Source organism: Suncus etruscus, chromosome 6 (assembly GCF_024139225.1).
Source record: "Suncus etruscus isolate mSunEtr1 chromosome 6, mSunEtr1.pri.cur, whole genome shotgun sequence".
In the NCBI taxonomy this organism is placed as follows: Eukaryota; Metazoa; Chordata; class Mammalia; order Eulipotyphla; family Soricidae; genus Suncus; species Suncus etruscus.
In genome coordinates, this window is record NC_064853.1 from 26,991,515 (window position 1) to 27,010,292 (window position 18,778).

The window sequence follows — 18,778 nt, forward strand, 5'->3', positions numbered from 1 at the left end:
CGCGATTTGATCCCCTGGCATCCCATATGGTCCCCCTAGCTAGAAGTGATTTCTGAGTGTATAGCCAGGAGTAATCCTGAGTATCACCAGGTGTGGCCCCAAAACCAAAACAAACAAACCAGTGTTTTCAAGGCCAAAGACATAGTACAGTAGGTAGGGTGTTTGCTTTGTACATGGTCACCCAGAGTTTAATTTCCAGCATCCCATATGTTCCTTCAAGAACACCTGGAGTAATCACTAAGTACCACCAGGTATGCCCTCCACCAATTAAAAATAACCATAAAAATCAGTGCTTTCTTGTGAAGGAACTTTGAATGCCGAAGATTTCTTCAACTGTCACTTGTATTCTGCAAAACACATTGCTTTATAATCAGTAGTATGGGAATTAACATCTGATTTAAGAGATACCAAAAAACACTCATAGAATTGAAAAGTCTGAACCAAGATGCAAGAATTTGAACTTGTTGGGTTTGTGATTAAATGATAATTAATTCTTAGCCATTCAAAATATTTCTCAAAAAGTGAACACTGATGGTGGGATTGGTGTCTGAATATTGTATGCCTGAAGCAATCAAGAGTTACTTTGTAACTCTGTAATTAATAGTGACTCAATAAAAGAATGTTTTAAAAAATAAAATTGCAGGGCCGGAGAGGTGACGCTAGAGGTAAGGCATCTGCCTTGCAAGCGCTAGCCTAGGATGGACTGTGGTTCGATCCCCTGGCATCCCATATGGTCCCTCAAACCAGAAATGATTTCTGAGTGCATCGCCAGGAGTAACCCCAGAGCATCAAAGTGGCCCGAGAAGCAAAAAAAAAAAGTAAAGTGTATGCACCTAGAAACTTTATAGTAACAAATCTAACTAATACTTGTCTGTTATATAAGGATCATATATTCAGGAAAATATACTTATATAACCAACTCTTAATTTTAAACCCTTTACAACTATAACTTTATTTAATGGTAGTCAAAATTGAGATTGTTCTTAACATATGTGGAGATTGAAATAAAAGAATACAAAGCATCCTTAAAAAAAGCACTCAACTCAATACTAACTCCTTCAATACTTACTGCCAAACTTCTGTTGAATCTCAGTCTATGAATAGTCTTGTAATAGACTAACAGCAACATGAAAGATGATTTTTTAAACATTCATTACAACTATTAACGATCTAATTAAAAATGTATGTCTATAATAGTGATGACACTAACATGATATGTAAATAGAAACAAAGATTTAAAAAAGTAGTATTTCTAAAAATACTGGACAACTTCAGGTGTTTTCCTTCAAATTCGCTTTATGTAATTGGGTGGATATAAATTAATGAACAAAAACTTAAGCAAGATACATGGAACAATTTAACAGAACTTGATAGTCTTGATTTTTTTCCCTAATTCATCATTAAGAGTTTTCATCATAGGGCTCATAGAAAATTAACCAACATATGAATACTACAGTCAAATGTCAAATCCATAAGAAGTATTTATGACATAGTAAATTCTTCAATAATGCAATGAGGCAGAACCTTGAAGATACTTACATTTTGTATGTAGAAAAGTGTTAGAGTCAAATATTCAACTCATCACCAAATAAACATTCCTGATTTGTCAGATTGAAACCGATTCTCCTTTTGCTAATGACTGATTTTTAGCTGTAATATCAGAGTTGAACAAATAAGTCATCTCTGAGTATGTTAAGGGAAAAAAAGATGCTAAATGAATAAAACATTACAACTACATCTTTACTAGATCATCTCTAATACTTTAGAAGCTTAGAGACTCAGAGTGTTCTTATAACTGCAAAAAAAGAAAAATTCCTTCTGAGATCACAACTATGAAGTCATGTGATTATACAAATTCTGTATTTGTGTGCAAAACATGAAATACATTATCTTAATTCTCCCTGCTAGTCAACTAGCAGGATTTTCCTTTCCAAGAAATAGAGACTGAGATGTATTCTATATAACTTCAATAACCTCAGCACTACAATAATGAGAGATGCAATATCCTTTTGCTATGGTTCAAGACAACAGGGAAGAAGGTCACAGAAAAGAACAAATCAAAACTGTTACAAGTGATAAACTTCAGTTTCACCATGGTGCCACTTTCATTTTTACATAAGCATGGTGGCAATAATTCAAGCTCAATAAACCAAAATCTTAATATTTAAAATTTCCTGGACTTGTATCACCATATTAACAACCAAAATAATTAGACAAAACATATACAAAGGGTAAGTTTTAAATCCCATTTTACTATAGTTGGTTTCTTGACACATTAACTAATTTTTTAATAGAAAAGGGATAGTGCATCTCAGTTTGCTTACAAGCTAGGAGATCATTTGAATTCTGCATTTCCTAACTGCAAACAGATATAGCACTTATAATAGGTTATAAATAAACTGGTTTTCAAGCATAGAGCCAGCCCCAACGATAATAATACACTATTTAAAAAGACCTAAGGCAATGAATTCCATTTCCAATGGAAAAAAAGAACTGTGCAAACAAGCTTTAAACTACTTTCTTTTTGTGCCAGTGTTATAAAATGTAGCTTTTAATAAAACCTTGACCCAAATGCCAGCAATTTCAGAAAAGAATTTGAGTGGTGGGCAGGGGGTAGGGTTTATTTCACTTAGGAAAAACAACCACTATCTTTTTCCTAATCTTCAACACACACAATTTAAACATATACAGCTGCTGTAACACTTTACACAATTCCTATGTACTGGAGCAATAACAAGATCTAAATACAATTATATTTTAAACACTGGGTCAAGGCTTTACATAAAAATACCAACCTACTTTCCCCCCTAAATTTCTAAAATATCACATACTTTTCTCCCAACATCTGCAGCCATTCAGGAATTTTAAGGAAACTTTTGTGCATGATCTTAATTCCTAATCCCTGGCTCTTTGGGCTCAGTGACAAAAGATCAAAACCACCAACAATGATGGTTCACTTGAAGTCAGATGAGAGACCCTGGCTCAATTAGTCTCGTAGGACGAAAGCAGTGCTGCATCAACTGGCTCCATGCAGGAGGGGCATGTGAAGGATCTCATCAACCAGTCATCTATACAGTCCAGGTGATAGATGTGCATGCACGGCAGAAACCGAATTGGGTCCCCATAAACAAAGTCCATCATACAGATCACACACCTGTTAGGGGTGAGGGAGAGAAATCAGAAAGCATTTTTTTAGAGAAATGACAAAGAACATTTTAAAATCCATTATAAAAAATAGCTTTTCCAGTCATCTGTTTAATGAAGCATGCAAACTGAAACACCCACCCCCTCGACTCATTCCCAATAAATTTAATCCATCTACCTCTTATTTCAACCCTTGGAATTTATCATTTGAAAGTAATCACCAGTGTAAAGAGAAACGAACTGATTGGGATTCAAGTTCATTGATAAAACATAAAAAACTACAAATTATAGAACTATTACAACTGAAGGGGAAAGTATTTTACATAGGAACTCAGCTAGGAACACTGTCTCCCAAAGTGGGTGAAAGCACCACTGGAGAATAATGGAAGGAACTAAACTTCAGGTATAATGAAAAAGTGCTCTGTTCACTTAAGATTGATTTCAAGGATATGCTGAATGATTTTTTTTTCCCTCCCTGAAAAAGAGACAATAGGCCAAGTTTGGTAATTTCTGAATTAGAAAAAAAATATTCTTTTTTTTTTGTTTTTGGGCCACACCCATTGATGCTCAGGGGTACTCCTGGCTATGCGCTCAGAAATCACTCCTGGCTAGGGGGACCATATGGGATGCCGGGGGGATTGAACCACGGTCTGTCCTAGGCTAGGGCGCCTTGTGCCTAGTGCCACCACTCTGACCCCTGAATTAGAAAATCTTTGTTACTGAACATTTTACTGAATTGAGTAATAGTGTAAGCATAGGAGTATATTAGTTTTTACTTTAGTAAAACATATAAACTCAGAACTATTAACTTAAGCCTATTCGCTGGGCTGCTGCAGGCTCTTTAATAAACACCATTTTTTTTTTAAAGTTCACTATATTTTGCTACAAGTTCAATTCTGCAATGTTTCTTCTAAGAAGTACGCAGTACTATGAGCACTAAGTAATAAATATGGTGCTATGGCTCAAACAACCAAACAGTGAAATAGTAAATTAGATTATGTCTGTGTTGGTAAAACCATTCTCTATCTAAACAATGGTTTAACTCATTACAGACACTAAGCTCTGAGAAAAAAAATCCCAGAAGTAAAGTTTTATATTAAACTTACTAAGCTTAATAAAATTATTTTTCAGAAAATAGGAGCAAGAGTGCATGTGGGTATTTGCCTTGCACATAGTCAACCTGGATTCGATCTCCAGCATCCCGTATGGTCCTCCAAGCACTACCAGGATTAATTCCTGAGTGCAGATTCAGGGAGTAACAAATGAGCTCTGCTGGGTCTGTACACATGTGGCAGGCCCCAGCCCCCCCTCCCCCAAATAGAAGAGGGGCTGGAGAGATAGCATGGAGGTAGTGAGTTTGTCTTGCATGCAGAAGGACGGTGGTTCGAATCCCAGCATCCCATAAGGTCCCCCGAGCCTGCCAGGAGCGATTTCTGAGTGTGGAGCCAGGAGTAACCCCTGAGCGATGCTGGGTGTGACCCAAAACAAACAATCAAACAAACAAAAAAAGGAAAAAAAAAAAAAAAGAAATAGAAAAATTTAAAGGCTTTTAGGAAACAATAGTTATATAACTACCAAAACATTCCTGTACCACAATCTACCTTCAGGAGTGATTCATCAGCAGAGCCAGGAATAACTGAGCACTGTCAGGTGAGACCAATCTGCCCACTCCAAAATATTTTAATAAGGTGCCTAAATCTAGGTGTGGGTGTGCAATACATATTTTGGGATAGTTCTCAAAACTTTGTCTCCGAGAGTAAAAACAAAAGGTTCTTCGACATCTTGTTACTGTTTTCCAAAAATTAGCTAACTATTTACAGAAATATTGGTACTAGTTTACACAGAGATGATTTTTCTTGTTTTGTTTTGTCTCCCAAGCAATGCTCAGGGAGTAGGAAGCCAATCCATGGCAATACTCAGTTAATTGGGCCAGTGATTCAGTGCTGGAGCCTGCCACAGTGTTGTTCTCCAAGATACTGGGGACTACACGTACCTTTAATCCCTATACTACTCATTCCAGATAAATACTATACTAATAATATAATTATTATTATAATCCCTACTACTCATACCAGGTAAATCATTGTTAACTAACATCAAATGTCATCCACATGAACAAGCAAAATATACAGTCAGAAAAACATGTAAAAATTGCTATATCTAAATATTCTAAGGCAGTGGTTGGCCACATGTGGCTCTTTACACTTTTAATTTGGCGGCCGCTCCCGGAGTCAGGACTCTGCTCCTAGCCTCTGTCAGTGCGCGCCCTGTGTGGCTCTCAAAATAAATTTCAATCGTGGTTTTGGAGAGATTAGGCTCACTTGAAAAAAAAAGGTTGCCAACCACTGTTCTAAGGGATTGATAAAAATATTTTAAAATGCAGAATCTTTTTCTAGTCAGTAATAAATATTAAAACTTACTCCCGGATTTTTTTTTCTGATCCATCTCTTCCAGGGTCATAAACTCCTTTAGGCAGATGTTGTATAAGGCCTATTCTTTGAGCTATCCTAATTTGTTCCTCTTCAGTCAGCTGAGTTGCTAGGCGAGTCTGACTAGGTGTTGGATGATAGACTGGAACTGGAACTTGTTCCTAAATTTTAAAAAAATAAAGAAAAGCATAATTTATTTTTATTTTTGGTTTTTAGGTCACACCTGGCAATGCTCAGGGTTACTCCTGGCTCTACTCTCAGAAATCACTCCTGGCAGGCTCGGAGGACCATACGGGATGCCAGGATTCAAACCACTGTCCTTCTGCATGCAAGGCAAATGCCCTACCTCCAGGCTATCTCTCTGGGCCCAAGAAAAGGGTAATTTTTAAAGTAATTTTTCCTGAGTTAGTGTTATTTTTTTTGTTAGTGTTTGGGGGAGCATGCTGCCCTTGTTAAGTTGGGTCACTAGTGCAGAAGAATGATTTAGCATATCTGACCAAGAATATAAACACAAGTTTCAATAAAAAACTAGCATGGATTACTATTTCAAGTATTTCTATATGAAGACTATATAGCCCAGATTTCTTTTTTGTTTGTTTGTTTGTTTTGGGGCCACACCCTGTGATGCTCAGGAGTTACTCTTGGCTATGTGCTCAGAAATCACTCCTGGCTTGTGGGACCATATGGGATGCCAGGGGATGGAACCTCAGTGCGTCCTAGGATAGAGGCATGCAAGGCAAATGCCTTACCGCTGCACCACCACTCCGGCTCCCTGATTTCTTTTAGAGGCTGGAAAGATAAATAGTACGGGGGGTAGGGTGGTTAAGGCATTTTGCTTTGCATGAGGCCGAACCTACAGTCCCCTGAGCACAGCCAGCAGTGATTTCTGAGCACAGAGCTAAGAATAAGCTCTGAGCACTGTCAGGTGTGACCAAACTGCCCCTCCCCCAATATTTTAAACTATTTAACCAGACTGGATATGTAGTTTTGTATCCAAAACTATTAAATTTGTATCCAAAAGAACAAAAAATTTCTTTTAGGCTTTGGATATAAATTTGCACATAAAAGCAAAGTGAATGAAATGAAGGGAAATTTGTATAAAATAAAATTAAAATTTCAGGGGCCACACAGTGGTATTTGCCTTGCAAGCAGCCTATCCAGGACTGAAGGTGGTTGGTTCGAATCCCGGTGTCCCATATGGTCCCCCGTGCCTGCCAGGAGCTATTTCTGAGCAGACAGCCAGGAGTAACCCCTGAGCATCGTCGGGTGTGACCCCCAAAAAAAATATTTTTTTCAGGGGCCAGAGAGATAGCATGGAGGTAAGGCGTTTGCCTTGCGTGCAGAAGGTCAGTGGTTTGAATCCCAGCATCCCATATGGTCCCCCTGTGCCTGCCAGGGGCGATTTCTGAGCATAGAGCCAGGAGTAACCCCTGAGCGCTGCCAGTCTGACCCAAAAACAAAACAAACAAAAACTATTAAAATATGTTTACTCCAAAAAATGCCCAGCTCTTCTCAATCCTTAAATATTGTTTATAGTGGACTGAGGTCGGCTGGACATACCTGGAAGCACGTGGTACTTATTCCTGACTATGTACTCAGGGACCACACACAGTGTTAGAGACTAAACCAGGTCAGTTAGCATGTGCCAGGCAGCAGTGCCTTAAGCCCCTGTACTATTTTTTCTGGCCCAAAGACAGTATTATTTTGGGATCCAAACAACTGCCATTTATTGGAGTAACCACATTTAAGCTATTTAACATGTGAATTTACTTGGTTTTGTTCTAGGCAAACCCAGCAGTTCTTGAAGTTCTATTTGGTGTTGGGGATTAAACCCAGGTTCCCTGCATGTACAGCATGCACTTAGCCTCATGCACCCAACTATCAGGCCTTGATTTTACTTTAATTTTACTTTAAAGGAAACTGGGGATTAGTTTCTATCATATAGATTATATTGGATGATGATGATGATGACGATTATTATTAATGTTTCTGGGCCACACCCAGCAGCACTTAGGGGTTACTCCTGGCTCTGTGCTCAGAAATTGTCCCTGGCAGGCTTTGGGACCACATGGGATGCCGGGGATCAAACCCAAGTCTGTCCTACTGCTGTGCTATCAATCTAGGCCCACATTGGAAGATTATCAAGAATATTGCAAACATTCAGTTAATCGAGTGTAATTATCAATTGATAAAAGACTTGTGCTGACTTCCACAAGAAGGCAAGTACCAAACTCTTTTCTCTAACATAGTTCCAAGGCCTTCTTTCAAAACTATCAAAAATGCAATAACCATTTTCTACATGCAAAAATTTAAGCAATTTGTTGCTCAAACTCAGAAAATCTCTTGTGACATAGATTTTGAAGCCATGTTTTATGGACTAGAAAAATAACTTAGACCTAAAATAACATGAAAGTTACATGACTTGTCAGTTACTAATGATGATAAATGTAACTGTTGCAGCTCAGATTTAAATATTCACAATTTTATAACAATGAGGCAAACTGCATAAGTTTCACAGTTTTTGAGCCACAGAGATAGCACAGCAGTAGGGCATTTGGCTTGCAACACAGCCAAGCCTGGATGGACTCCAGTTCGATTCCCGGCATACCATATGGTCCCTGTACCTGCCAGGAGCGATTTCTGAGTGCAGAGCCAGGAGGAACCCCAGAGGACCACTGGGTGTGACCCAAAAACCAAAAAAAAAAAAAAAAAAAAAAAAAAAGTTTTGTAGTTGAGAGTGAGATTAAGAAAAACTTGTACTACTGCCACAAATTAGCTATAGACTGCTGAACAAGTTATTTAACCTGATAAGCCTCAGTTTCTCCAAACAGTATTAGTCCCACTGTAAGAATTAAATGAAGCGGGGGGGGGGGGGGAGAAAAAGAAAAAAGAATGAAAGGGCAAGGGCAATGGTTCACAGAATTGAAGCATGTGCAGAAGTTCCAGGTTGAATCCCCCAAGCACTGCCAGGAGCAATCTTCAACCTCCAAGCAACAAGTTAGAAGCAGCATCCAAGTGCTGCAGAGTATGATCCACAAACCAGTAAAATAAAACAAAGACTTTCAAGATTTTCCTCATAAGATACACAAATAAAATCATTAAATATTAGAAACTATTATTTTTTTTAGCTTTATTATATGATGGTAGAAGAATAATCAAATGTTTAAGAAATAGATTGGGAACTGAAGGGCAGGAGAGAAAGTGAGGACTGGCAGAGAAAGATCTGAACATTAGTAATGGGATTTAGTGTTAGAATATTTTATTTCTGAATCTCAATCATGAATAACACAGTAGCTTTGTGATGCAACTTAGAATATTAAAATAATAAAAAGTAACAAAAGAAATATATTGGGGGCAGAGAGACAGTATAGGAAGCAAGACACGTCTTTGCATGCAACCACAACTAAGTACCCTGGTTTAATTTCTGGCACTATGTCTAGTTCCCCTAGTACAGTCAGGAGTCACTCCGGAGCACAGAAACCAGGAATATCTCCTGAATACTGCTAAGTGTGCCCCACTCTTAGGCAAAATAGATAGGACTTAAAAAAAAAGAATAGTGGCTGGAGAGATATCATGGGGGTACGGCATTTGCCTTGCATGCAGAAGGACAGTGGTTCAAATCCTGGCATCCCATATGGTCCCCTGAGGCTGCCAGGAGCAGTTTCTGAGCAAAGTGCCAGGAGTAACCCCTGAGTGCTACCAGGTATGACCCAAAAAAACTCCAAAACCAAAACAAAAAAAATGGGGCCGGAGAGATAGCATGGAAGCAGGGTGTTTTGCCTTGCATGCAGAAGGACGGTGGTTCGAATCCCAGCATCCCATATGGTCCCCAGAGACAGCAGGAGTGACTTCTGAGCATAGAAGCAGGAGTAACCCTAAGCGCTGCCTGGTGTGACCCAAAAACCAAACCAAACCAACAAACAAACAAAAAAAAGGAATAAACGTATTGGACATTGGTAGAGGTTTATCTTTTAAAAAGAAATCTGGGGCCAGAATGCTAGCACAGGGCCCGGAGAGATAGCACAGCAGCGTTTGCCTTGCAAGCAGCCGATCCAGGACCAAAGGTGGTTGGTTCGAATCCCGGTGTCCATATGGTCCCCCGTGCCTGCCAGGAGCTATTTCTGAGCAGACAGCCAGGAGTAACCCCTGAGCACCGCTGGGTGTGGCCCAAAAACAAAAACAAAACAACAACAACAACAACAACAAAAAAAAAAAAGAATGCTAGCACAGTGAGTAGGGAGAGCATTTGCCTTACACATGGCCAACCCGGTTTCAACCCTGACGTCCCATATGGTTCCTGAAGCTTGCTAGGAGTGATTTCTGAGCGTAGAGCCAGAAATGACCCCTGAGCACCACCAGGAGTGGCTCCCAAACCATAAATAAATAAAAATAAATAATGAAAAATATATCGTAAGAATAGTTCAAATACCTTCTAACTATTGTTCTCATTTCATAAAGCCAACTAGCCTACAGTCACATATTGAATTACTGAAATAATACTAGAATTTGAATTCTGCTCTCTTTTGTTGTTTTGGTTTTTGGGTAACACCCGGCAGGCACTCAGCGGTTATTCCCGACTCTGTGCTTAGAAGTAACTCCTGGCAGACATGGGGGATGTGTGACCCCTAAAAAAAAAAAAAAAAAAAAAAAAAAAAAACTTCAAAAAATATCAAATCCAGGCCGGAGTGATAGCACAGCAGTAGGAAGTTTGCCTTGAATGCAACCAACCTGAGTTCAATTCCTGGCATCCCATAAGGTTTCTCGAGCCTGCCTGGAGTGGATTTCTAAGCACAAAGCCAGAAGTAACTAACCCCTGAGCACCACCAGGTGTGGACCCAAAACCAAAACCAAAAAAAAAAAAAAATTTCCTTTTTTTTTTTTTTTTTTTGGGCCATATCTGTTTGGCACTCAGGGGTTACTCCTGGCTAAGCGCTCAGAAATCGCCCCCTGGCTTGGGGGGACCATATGGAACGCCGGGAGATCGAAAAGCAGTCCATCCTACACTAGCGCTTGCAAGGCAGACACCTTACCTTTAGCGCCACCTTCCCGGCCCCCAAAAAAGATATTCTTTTTTTTTTTTTTTTTTTTTGGTTTTTGGGCCACACCCGTTTGACGCTCAGGGGTTACTCCTGGCTATGTGCTCAGAAATCGCCCCTGGCTTGGGGGGGGGGGAACCATATGGGACGCCGGGGGATCGAAACGAGGTCCTTCCTTGGCTAGCGCTTGCAAGGCAGACACCTTACCTCCAGCGCCACCTACCCGGCCCCCCCCCCAAAAAAAAGATATTCTTAAAAGTCAAATTACAAAGCTTTTACATTGGATCCTTCAATAGAGGGTTACTGCATGTATTTCTTCCAGTAAAGTTCAGAGAAGGTCAAGCTACCTGAAAACATCAGAAAGATGTTTTCAAATAGTAGAGGGTGGTTCTTGTACTCACTTTGAGATTTCTTTTCTTTTCTTTTTTTTTTTTTTTTGGTTTTTGGGTCACACCCGGCAGCACTCAGTGGTTATTCCTGGCTCCAGGGCTCAGAAATCGCTCCTGGCAGGCTCGGAGGACCATAAGGGATGCCAGGATTTGAATCAACGACCTTCTGCATGAAAGGCAAACGCCTTACCTCCATGCTATCTCTCCAGCCCCAGGATTTATTTTCTAATGTCACTGATAGACTTGAATTCCAATAATTATTTTTTTGGTTTTTGAGTCACACCCAGTGGTGTGTGATCCAAAATCAAATTGATTTCTATGTCCCTCGCTTTGATCCATTTTCTAGCTGTCCCTGAATATTAGGCACTTCCTTGCTTTGTTTTGATCCTGTCAGTTCTGTGCTTTTGAACCCTAAAACTAGACTACCTTTCTTTCCCCCCCCCAAGACTACCTTTCTGATTTCCAGTTCTACTCTTATCTGACTTTGAAAAGCTGCCATGCGTACCTTGACAGAATATATAAAAACTCATTCTAGAGCTTGCTTCAGCAGCACATATACTAAAATTGTAACAATACAAAGAAAATTAGCATAGCCCCTGAGCAAGGATGGAATGCAAACTCATTAAGTGTTTCATATTTATAAAAAAAAAAAAAGCCTCTTTCTGTATGGGGGTCAAAGGGGTCAGAGATAAATACAGCAAGGAGGGCATTTACTTCACAAGCAGTCAACCCAGGTTTGATCCCCAGCATCCAAAAACAGAAGAAACCCACTTTAAAACATTTGGTCTAGGGCCCAGAGAGATAGCACAGCGTTGTTTGCCTCCCAAGCAGCGGATCCAGGACCAAAGGTGGTTGGTTCGAATCCTGGTGTCCCATATGGTCCCCCGTGCCTGCCAGGAGCTATTTCTGAGCAGACAGCCAGGAGTAACCCCTGAGCACCGCTGGGTGTGGCCCAAAAACAAAAACAAAAAACAAACAAACAAAAAACAGTTGGTCTAAGTATGAACACTAAAAAACTCCAAAATTCTTGTAATATGGGTAGAGAGGTAAAAAATAAAGAAAATCCACAAACAACTCACAATGTATTCATTACAAATAAAAACAACTGGGGCCAGAGTGATACGCAATGGTAAGGCATTTGCTGGCACACAGCCAATACAGAATGGACCCTGCTTCGAATCCCGACATCCCATATAGTTCCTTAGTCTGTCAGAAGCAACTTCTGAATGCAGAGCCAGGAGTAACCTGAGCGCCGCCGGGTGTGATCCCAAGACAAACAAAAAATAAAATAAAAACAAAATTAAAAAAGCAACTATATTGCTTCATCTCTCAGCGTGTGTGTGTGTGTGTGTGTGTGTGTCTGTGTGTGTAATTCTTTCGTTTCACAAATATAGTATGCACAGAACATAGAAAGCAGAACAAAGGAAAACTACTTTTTGAAGAAACAAGATGTTAATAGACATTGAAATAAAAATTATCTCCATGTTAGGATATAATTTTTGCTTTGGTAAATTTTGCTAAACAAAATGAACTCTCTTAATCTCACCTCAGTATTTTATTTATTGTGGAGAGATTTTGGGGCCAGACTCAGTAGTGCTCAGAGTTTACTAGTGACTCTACTTAGAAAACACTCCTAGTGGGCTTGGGGAATCACATGGAGAGCCAGGGATCGAACCCATGTCAGCCACATGCAAGCCCTCAATTAAATATTTTAAACATTCTAATTAAATTTACACTCACTTTATTTTTTTATTATTATTTTTTAGGTTTTTGGGCCAAACCGTTACTCCTGGCTATCATTCAGAAATCGTGCCTGGCTTGGGGGACAATATGGAACGCCAGGGGATTGAACCGTAGTCCGTTCTAGGTTAGCATGTGCAAGGCAGACGACCTACCGCTTATACCACCGCTCAGACCCCTACACTCACTTTTTAGAAGTCAGAGAGGGAAGGAAATGACTAAGAACTCCTCATACTTTGAAGATGAATGCAGCCTCACCTTTCTCAGCACATATACTTAATTCCTATCATGCTTGTTAAAAATGGCCTGATGGATGACTTACTGTTTAGAAGCTAGAGATCCAGTGGAATTTTTAAGCTGGCAAGAGGGATCTTATCCCACTTATGTCAGCTAGAAGACATTAAGTAGAAAATGAGACAGGGATATAAAATCATCAATTTCTAAGATTTAGATTCCAGTGCAGTTCTCATTATTTCCTGATGACTCAGTTTATATAAACTCTGTGTAAATACCAAATCTATGTTGGGCACCTGACTTTTCCTCAGTGTCTATATTCCCTGCTAGATAGCCCTGCACACATGTTGGTACATTTCAAAGTTAAATGAATTAAGTACCTTCTCTTTTTACTCCTCTAGGAAAGATGACTCTGGGAACTGGTACCTAGTTCCTAAGAATCTTACACTATAAACCTTTCCCTTTTCTGCCAACCTTCATTTATTTTTGCCACAATAAATCATAGCTGTGATAAATTAAATTCTAAATTCTGTGATTCCTCTTATGAAATTATAGGTAATATTTAAGATGACACACCTTGATAGTGTACTGATCTTTGCCAAATGTTTTTTGGAGCTACTCCTGATACAGGACTCGGGGGTTCCTCCTGGTGGTGCTAGGGAGACAAGGTTGTGAGCCAGGGATTAAACCCAATACCCAGCAGCAAATCTTGTACCCAAGCTCTAATTCCTTTGTTATTAAAGTAATTTGGTAATGTTCATTAGAAATGCTCCTTTGGGGGCCGGGCGGTGGCGCTGGAGGTAAGGTGCCTGCCTTACCTGCGCTAGCCTAGGAGACGGACCGCGGTTCGATCCCCCGGCGTCCCATATGGTCCCCCAAGCCAGGAGCGACTTCTGAGCGCATAGCCAGGAGTAACCCCTGAGCGTTACCGGGTGTGGCCCAAAAAAAAAAAAAAAAAAAAAAAGAAATACTCCTTTGTGGGCTGGAGAGATAGCATGGAGGTAAGGCGTTTGCCTTTCATGTATAAGGTCATTGGTTCGAATCCCTGCATCCCATATGGTCCCCCCCAGTCTGCCAGGAGCATGGAGCCAGGAGTAACCCCTGAGCTGCCGGATGTAACCCAAAAAACCAAAAAAAACCAAAAAAAAAACCAAAAAAAAGAGAAATGCTCCTTTGTAAAGTGTTTTTTTTTGTTTTGTTTTTGGGCCATACTTGGCAGCGCTCAGGGGTTACTCCTGGCAGGCTCGGTGGACCATAAGAGATGCCGATATTCGAACCATCGTCCTTCAGCATAAAAGGCAAACACCCGGGGCCGGGCGGTGGCGCTAGAGGTAAGGTGCCTGCCTTGCCTGCGCTAGCCTTGGACGGACCGCGGTTCGATCCCCTGGCATCCCATATGGTCCCCCAAGCCAGGAGTGACTTCTGAGCTCATAGCCAGGAGTAACCCCTGAGCGTCACCGGGTGTGGCCCAAAAACCAAAAAAAAAAAAAAAGGCAAACACCCTACCTCCATGCTATCTCTCCAGGCCCATGTAAAATTGTTTTTTTTTTTTTTTTTTTTAAAGAGTAGTATTTGTGTCCCATATGTTGGTGGCTGGAGACCATGGGAAGCCCCACTCTCTCAATCACATGATAACCTTGGAGGTCCCCACAGCTCTCCTTACTGCACTCTCAAACTACTGTCTGATACCAAAATTTGGAACCTCTGGGTCGGAATGATAGCACAGCAAATAGAGAGTTTGCCTTGTACATGGCTGACCTGGGTTCGATCCCTGACATTACATATTGTCCCGAACCTGCCAGGAATAATTTCTTTCTTTTTTTTTGTTTTTGGGTCATACCTGGCATCGCTCAGGGGTTACTCCTGACTCTATGCTCAGAAATCGGTCCTGGCAGGCTTGGGGGACCATATGGGATGCCGGGATTTGAACCATTGTCCTTTTGCATGCAAGGCAAACACCTTAGCTTCATGCTATCTCTCCAGCCCAAGGAATAATTTCTGAGCACAAAGCCAGGAGTAACTCCTGAGCATCATCAGGTGTGTCCCAAAAGTCAAAAAGAAAAAAAACTCTTTGGGACCAGAAAGATCATTCAGACTTAAGGCACTTGCCTGGTACATTGCCAATCCTTGTACCACATATGGTCCCCCATATTTGAGCACAGATACAAGAAAGAGTAAGCCCTGAGCTACTATGGTCCACAAAAAAAATTCCTAAAGGAACCAATATTTTGAACATTTATCATCTAGCTGTGACACTTTGTTACATATTGTTATGGGCTGAACTCTTTTTTTCTTTCTACCACCCAAATTCTTTTTTTTTTTTTGGTTTTTGGTTTTTGGGCCACACCCGGCATTGCTCAGGGGCTACTCCTGGCTGTCTGCTCAGAAATAGCTCCTGGCAGGCACGGGGGACCATATGGGACACCGAGATTCGAACCAACCACCTTTGGTCCTGGATCGGCTGCTTGCAAGGCAAACACCGCTGTGCTATCTCTCCGGGCCCACCACCCAAATTCTTCTTTTTTTTTTTTTTGGTTTTTTGGGCCACACCCGGTGACGCTCAGGGGTTACTCCTGGCTATGCGCTCAGAAGTCACTCCTGGCTTGGGGGACCATATGGGATGCCGGGGGATCGAACCGCGGTCCGTCCTAAGCCAGCGCAGGCAAGGCAGGCACCTTACCTCCAGCGCCACCACCCGGCCCCACCACCCAAATTCTTAAGTTAAAATTCTAATCCCAAGTACTTCAAAATGTGACCATTTTAGGTTACACTTTAAATTTGTCTTGACCTCTTCTCCCATTTTATATTCTTCATCCAGTAACTTCTGCTCAAATTGGAAGCTAAAATTACTGAGAGAGAAGTTAGTCCAATCTGTATCTTTCTCTTAAACTCTAGGTTTACAAAGTCAGAGAGACAGCTCAACAGATGAGCTTGTGCTTTGCATGCAGGAGATCGGGGTTTAATCACAGGCACATGATCTCCAGAGCAAAACCAGTGATGGACACCTACTCACAGAGCTAGAAGTAGACACCAAGCACTAATAAGTGTGGCCCCAAAACACACACACAAATAAAATAAAATCCCAGGCTCTAGTTTGATATCTCAAAAGTATTTCAAATTTAGTATATCCAAAAAGTAAACTCCCCCCTAAAATCTAATTCTATTAGGTTTAGGTTCCTGATACAAGTGAATGGCATGACTATCAACTTAGTCCTGTAAAGCAGTGATATACTTAGCTTTTATCCTCTCATACTTATTTTCTATTGAAATACATACATACATAATTTACATGCTTATTTCCTCATGTTTATTGCTAGTATTCCAAACCAGTTCTCATTTCTTTCCTATTGTCCAAAACTGGCTAGCAAAATCTCAATGTTCTCTACCTAAAAGAGGAATGTTTCAAAAATTTATCTAACCCTCCTCATCTATACCTTACCTTAAAGACGCAATGATTTATGATGGAAGCCCAAATCCTTAATAAGACTTCCCATGTTCTGCATAGTATGGAACCAACCTACTAATCCTTCCTGAGTAAGCAGTTACTGCTTCCTAATTCCACTGCTCTTTTTCAGATATGTATATATTTTTTAAAAGTGACCATTGCTGGGGCTGGAAAGATAGCATGGAGGTAGGGCATTTGCCTTGCATGCAGAAGGACAGTGGTTCGATTCTTGGCACCCCATATGGTCCCCAGAGCCTGCCAGGAGTGATTTCTGAGGGTAGAGCCAGGAGTAACCCCTTGAGTGCTGCTGGGTATGACCCAAACCCCTCCCAAAAAAGTGACCACTGCTGAGGCCTTGCATGAGGCCAACCTGGAATGAACCCAGTTTCTATCCCCAGCATCCCTAATGGTCCCCCAAGTCTACAGAAATGATTTCTGAATGCAGAGCCAGGAGTAACCAGCGTGTTGCTGGATGTGCCCCACAATATAAGGTAGCTCATTCTTTCGGCCAGAGCAATAGCACAGTGGTAGGGTTTTTGCCTTGCACGCAGCAGACCTGGGACAGACCCAGGTTTGATTCCACGCATTCCATATGATCCCCAGAGTTTGCCAGGAGCAATTTCTGAGTGGAAAGCCAGGAGTAACCAAGTGCAGCCAGTATGGCCCATCCACACACACCCCAAAAAAACCCACCAAAATAAACAAAAGTGACCACTGCTATTTCCATTCTACCAATGAGCAAACGGAAGCATATAAAGAAACTTGCCTAAATTATACCGCTTGTCAGTGGCAAAGCCAGGATTCAAGGTCAGGGAGTCTAGCTTTAATTTCATAAGATCTCAGAAAGTTTCTCCAGATAAATTTATGCATAGCTTATTACCTTATATTTTGTGTTGTTTTTATGCTGAATGCTTAAAGAATTATTTGTCCTTGATGTTGAATGGGTTAGCCAATAATTCAGTATTGATCATTTTATAGGAATTCTGACTAGAGTACATTTTGATCTTCCAAACTGCAGATTCAGATTTCTTAAAGAAAAGCATGGTCTGCCTATAAAAGTCATAGTATCTATTTTAATGTTTGCATGAATATTGTTATCTCCACTCCAAACACCTCCTTTTCTTTTCTGGGAGCCTAGATCAATTTCTACTTTCTCAGAAATCTTCTTAACGATTCTCCTATTACAAGTTCTCAAACTATAAATAACTTTTCTTCATAGCATTTGTTAACAGTATGAGCTTTGCACTTAGTTATGATGTGAAAGTCTTCACCACTAGACCCATGATAAATAGGAACTGAATTTCTGCTCCTCATTGGATGAGAAATAAAAGTAACCTACTAGTACCATGATTAAAATAACTCACTAACTCCTGTGTTTATTTCAGTGCTTCTTACATTTCCTAGGATTACGAAAAACAGTTAAATATTTGAGAATGTGTGTATCACATTGGTGTTACAGAGCTTTGTCTTTATTTTTAAGTACAGTCTTTAAAAACAACTAATAGTGATTTATATGCCTCTATCACTAAATGTATTACAAATTTTAAGATCTGTACAAACTAAATCATTTCCAAAGGGAACTAAGTACAAAAAGAAATACTATAGGGCAGGAGTGATAACATGGTGGTTAGGGTGCTTGCCTCACATGTGGCCAGCCTGGGTTCATTCTTGGCATCTCATATGGTCCCAAGCCACCCGGAGTGATGCCTGAGTGTAGAGCCAGGAGTAACCTGAGGGCTGCCAGATGTGGTCCTCCAAAGAAAGAAATACTATGTATGAATCAGTTTATAAAAATATAAATCATTGGGCTTGAGAGACAGCACAGAGGTAGGGTGTTTGCCTTGCACACGGCCGACCCAGGGCCATGGTTTGAATCCTGGCATCCCATCTGGTCTCCCAAGCCTACCAGGATCGATTTCTGAGCACAAAGCCAGGAGTAATCCCTGAGCGCTCCTGGGTATGATCCCCCCACCACCACAAAATCATCAGGCTGGAACAGTGGGTAGGATGCTTGCCTTGCATGCAGCAGTCCTGGGTTCAATCCCAGGCATCCCGTTAGGTTTCCCAAGCACATTAGGAGTGATTCCTGAATGCAGAACCTGAGTGTATGTGGCCCCAAAATCAAACAAACCCAGCCAAAAAATCATCAAAGTACTAAATTGTAAATTAGTGTAATGGCTGGCCTTAAGAGTACTTCAATGGTTTCACTCACCTTTACATCTAGAAATATAACTCAACATAGTTTGTGTTTAGGATTAGAAAGATGTAGGGCTGGAGTGATAGAATGGCATGTAGGGTAGGTTGTCTTGCATATGGCTAACCTGGGTCAACCCCCAGGAATGATTCCTGAGCACTAACAGG

At 40.7% G+C, this 18,778-nt stretch overlaps 1 protein-coding gene and 1 non-coding gene across 2 annotated transcripts in view; one reads left to right on the forward strand and one right to left on the reverse strand.

Moving 5' to 3' along the window:
• Positions 1-1,278: 1,278 nt before the first annotated feature.
• Positions 1,279-18,778, reverse strand: part of RNF11 (ring finger protein 11) — a 42,357-nt gene continuing 24,857 nt past the window's right edge. The window contains exons 2-3 of the mRNA XM_049775097.1: positions 5,565-5,734; positions 1,279-3,154 (exon numbers count right to left, since the gene is read on the reverse strand). Of these exons, the coding sequence (XP_049631054.1) occupies positions 2,983-3,154; positions 5,565-5,734 (342 nt within the window). The 3' untranslated portion in view covers positions 1,279-2,982. The remainder of the gene's footprint in view (positions 3,155-5,564; positions 5,735-18,778) is intronic.
• Positions 11,537-11,639, forward strand: LOC126012313 (U6 spliceosomal RNA). Its single transcript, XR_007496830.1, has one exon. It is a non-coding gene; the product is annotated as a U6 spliceosomal RNA (small nuclear RNA).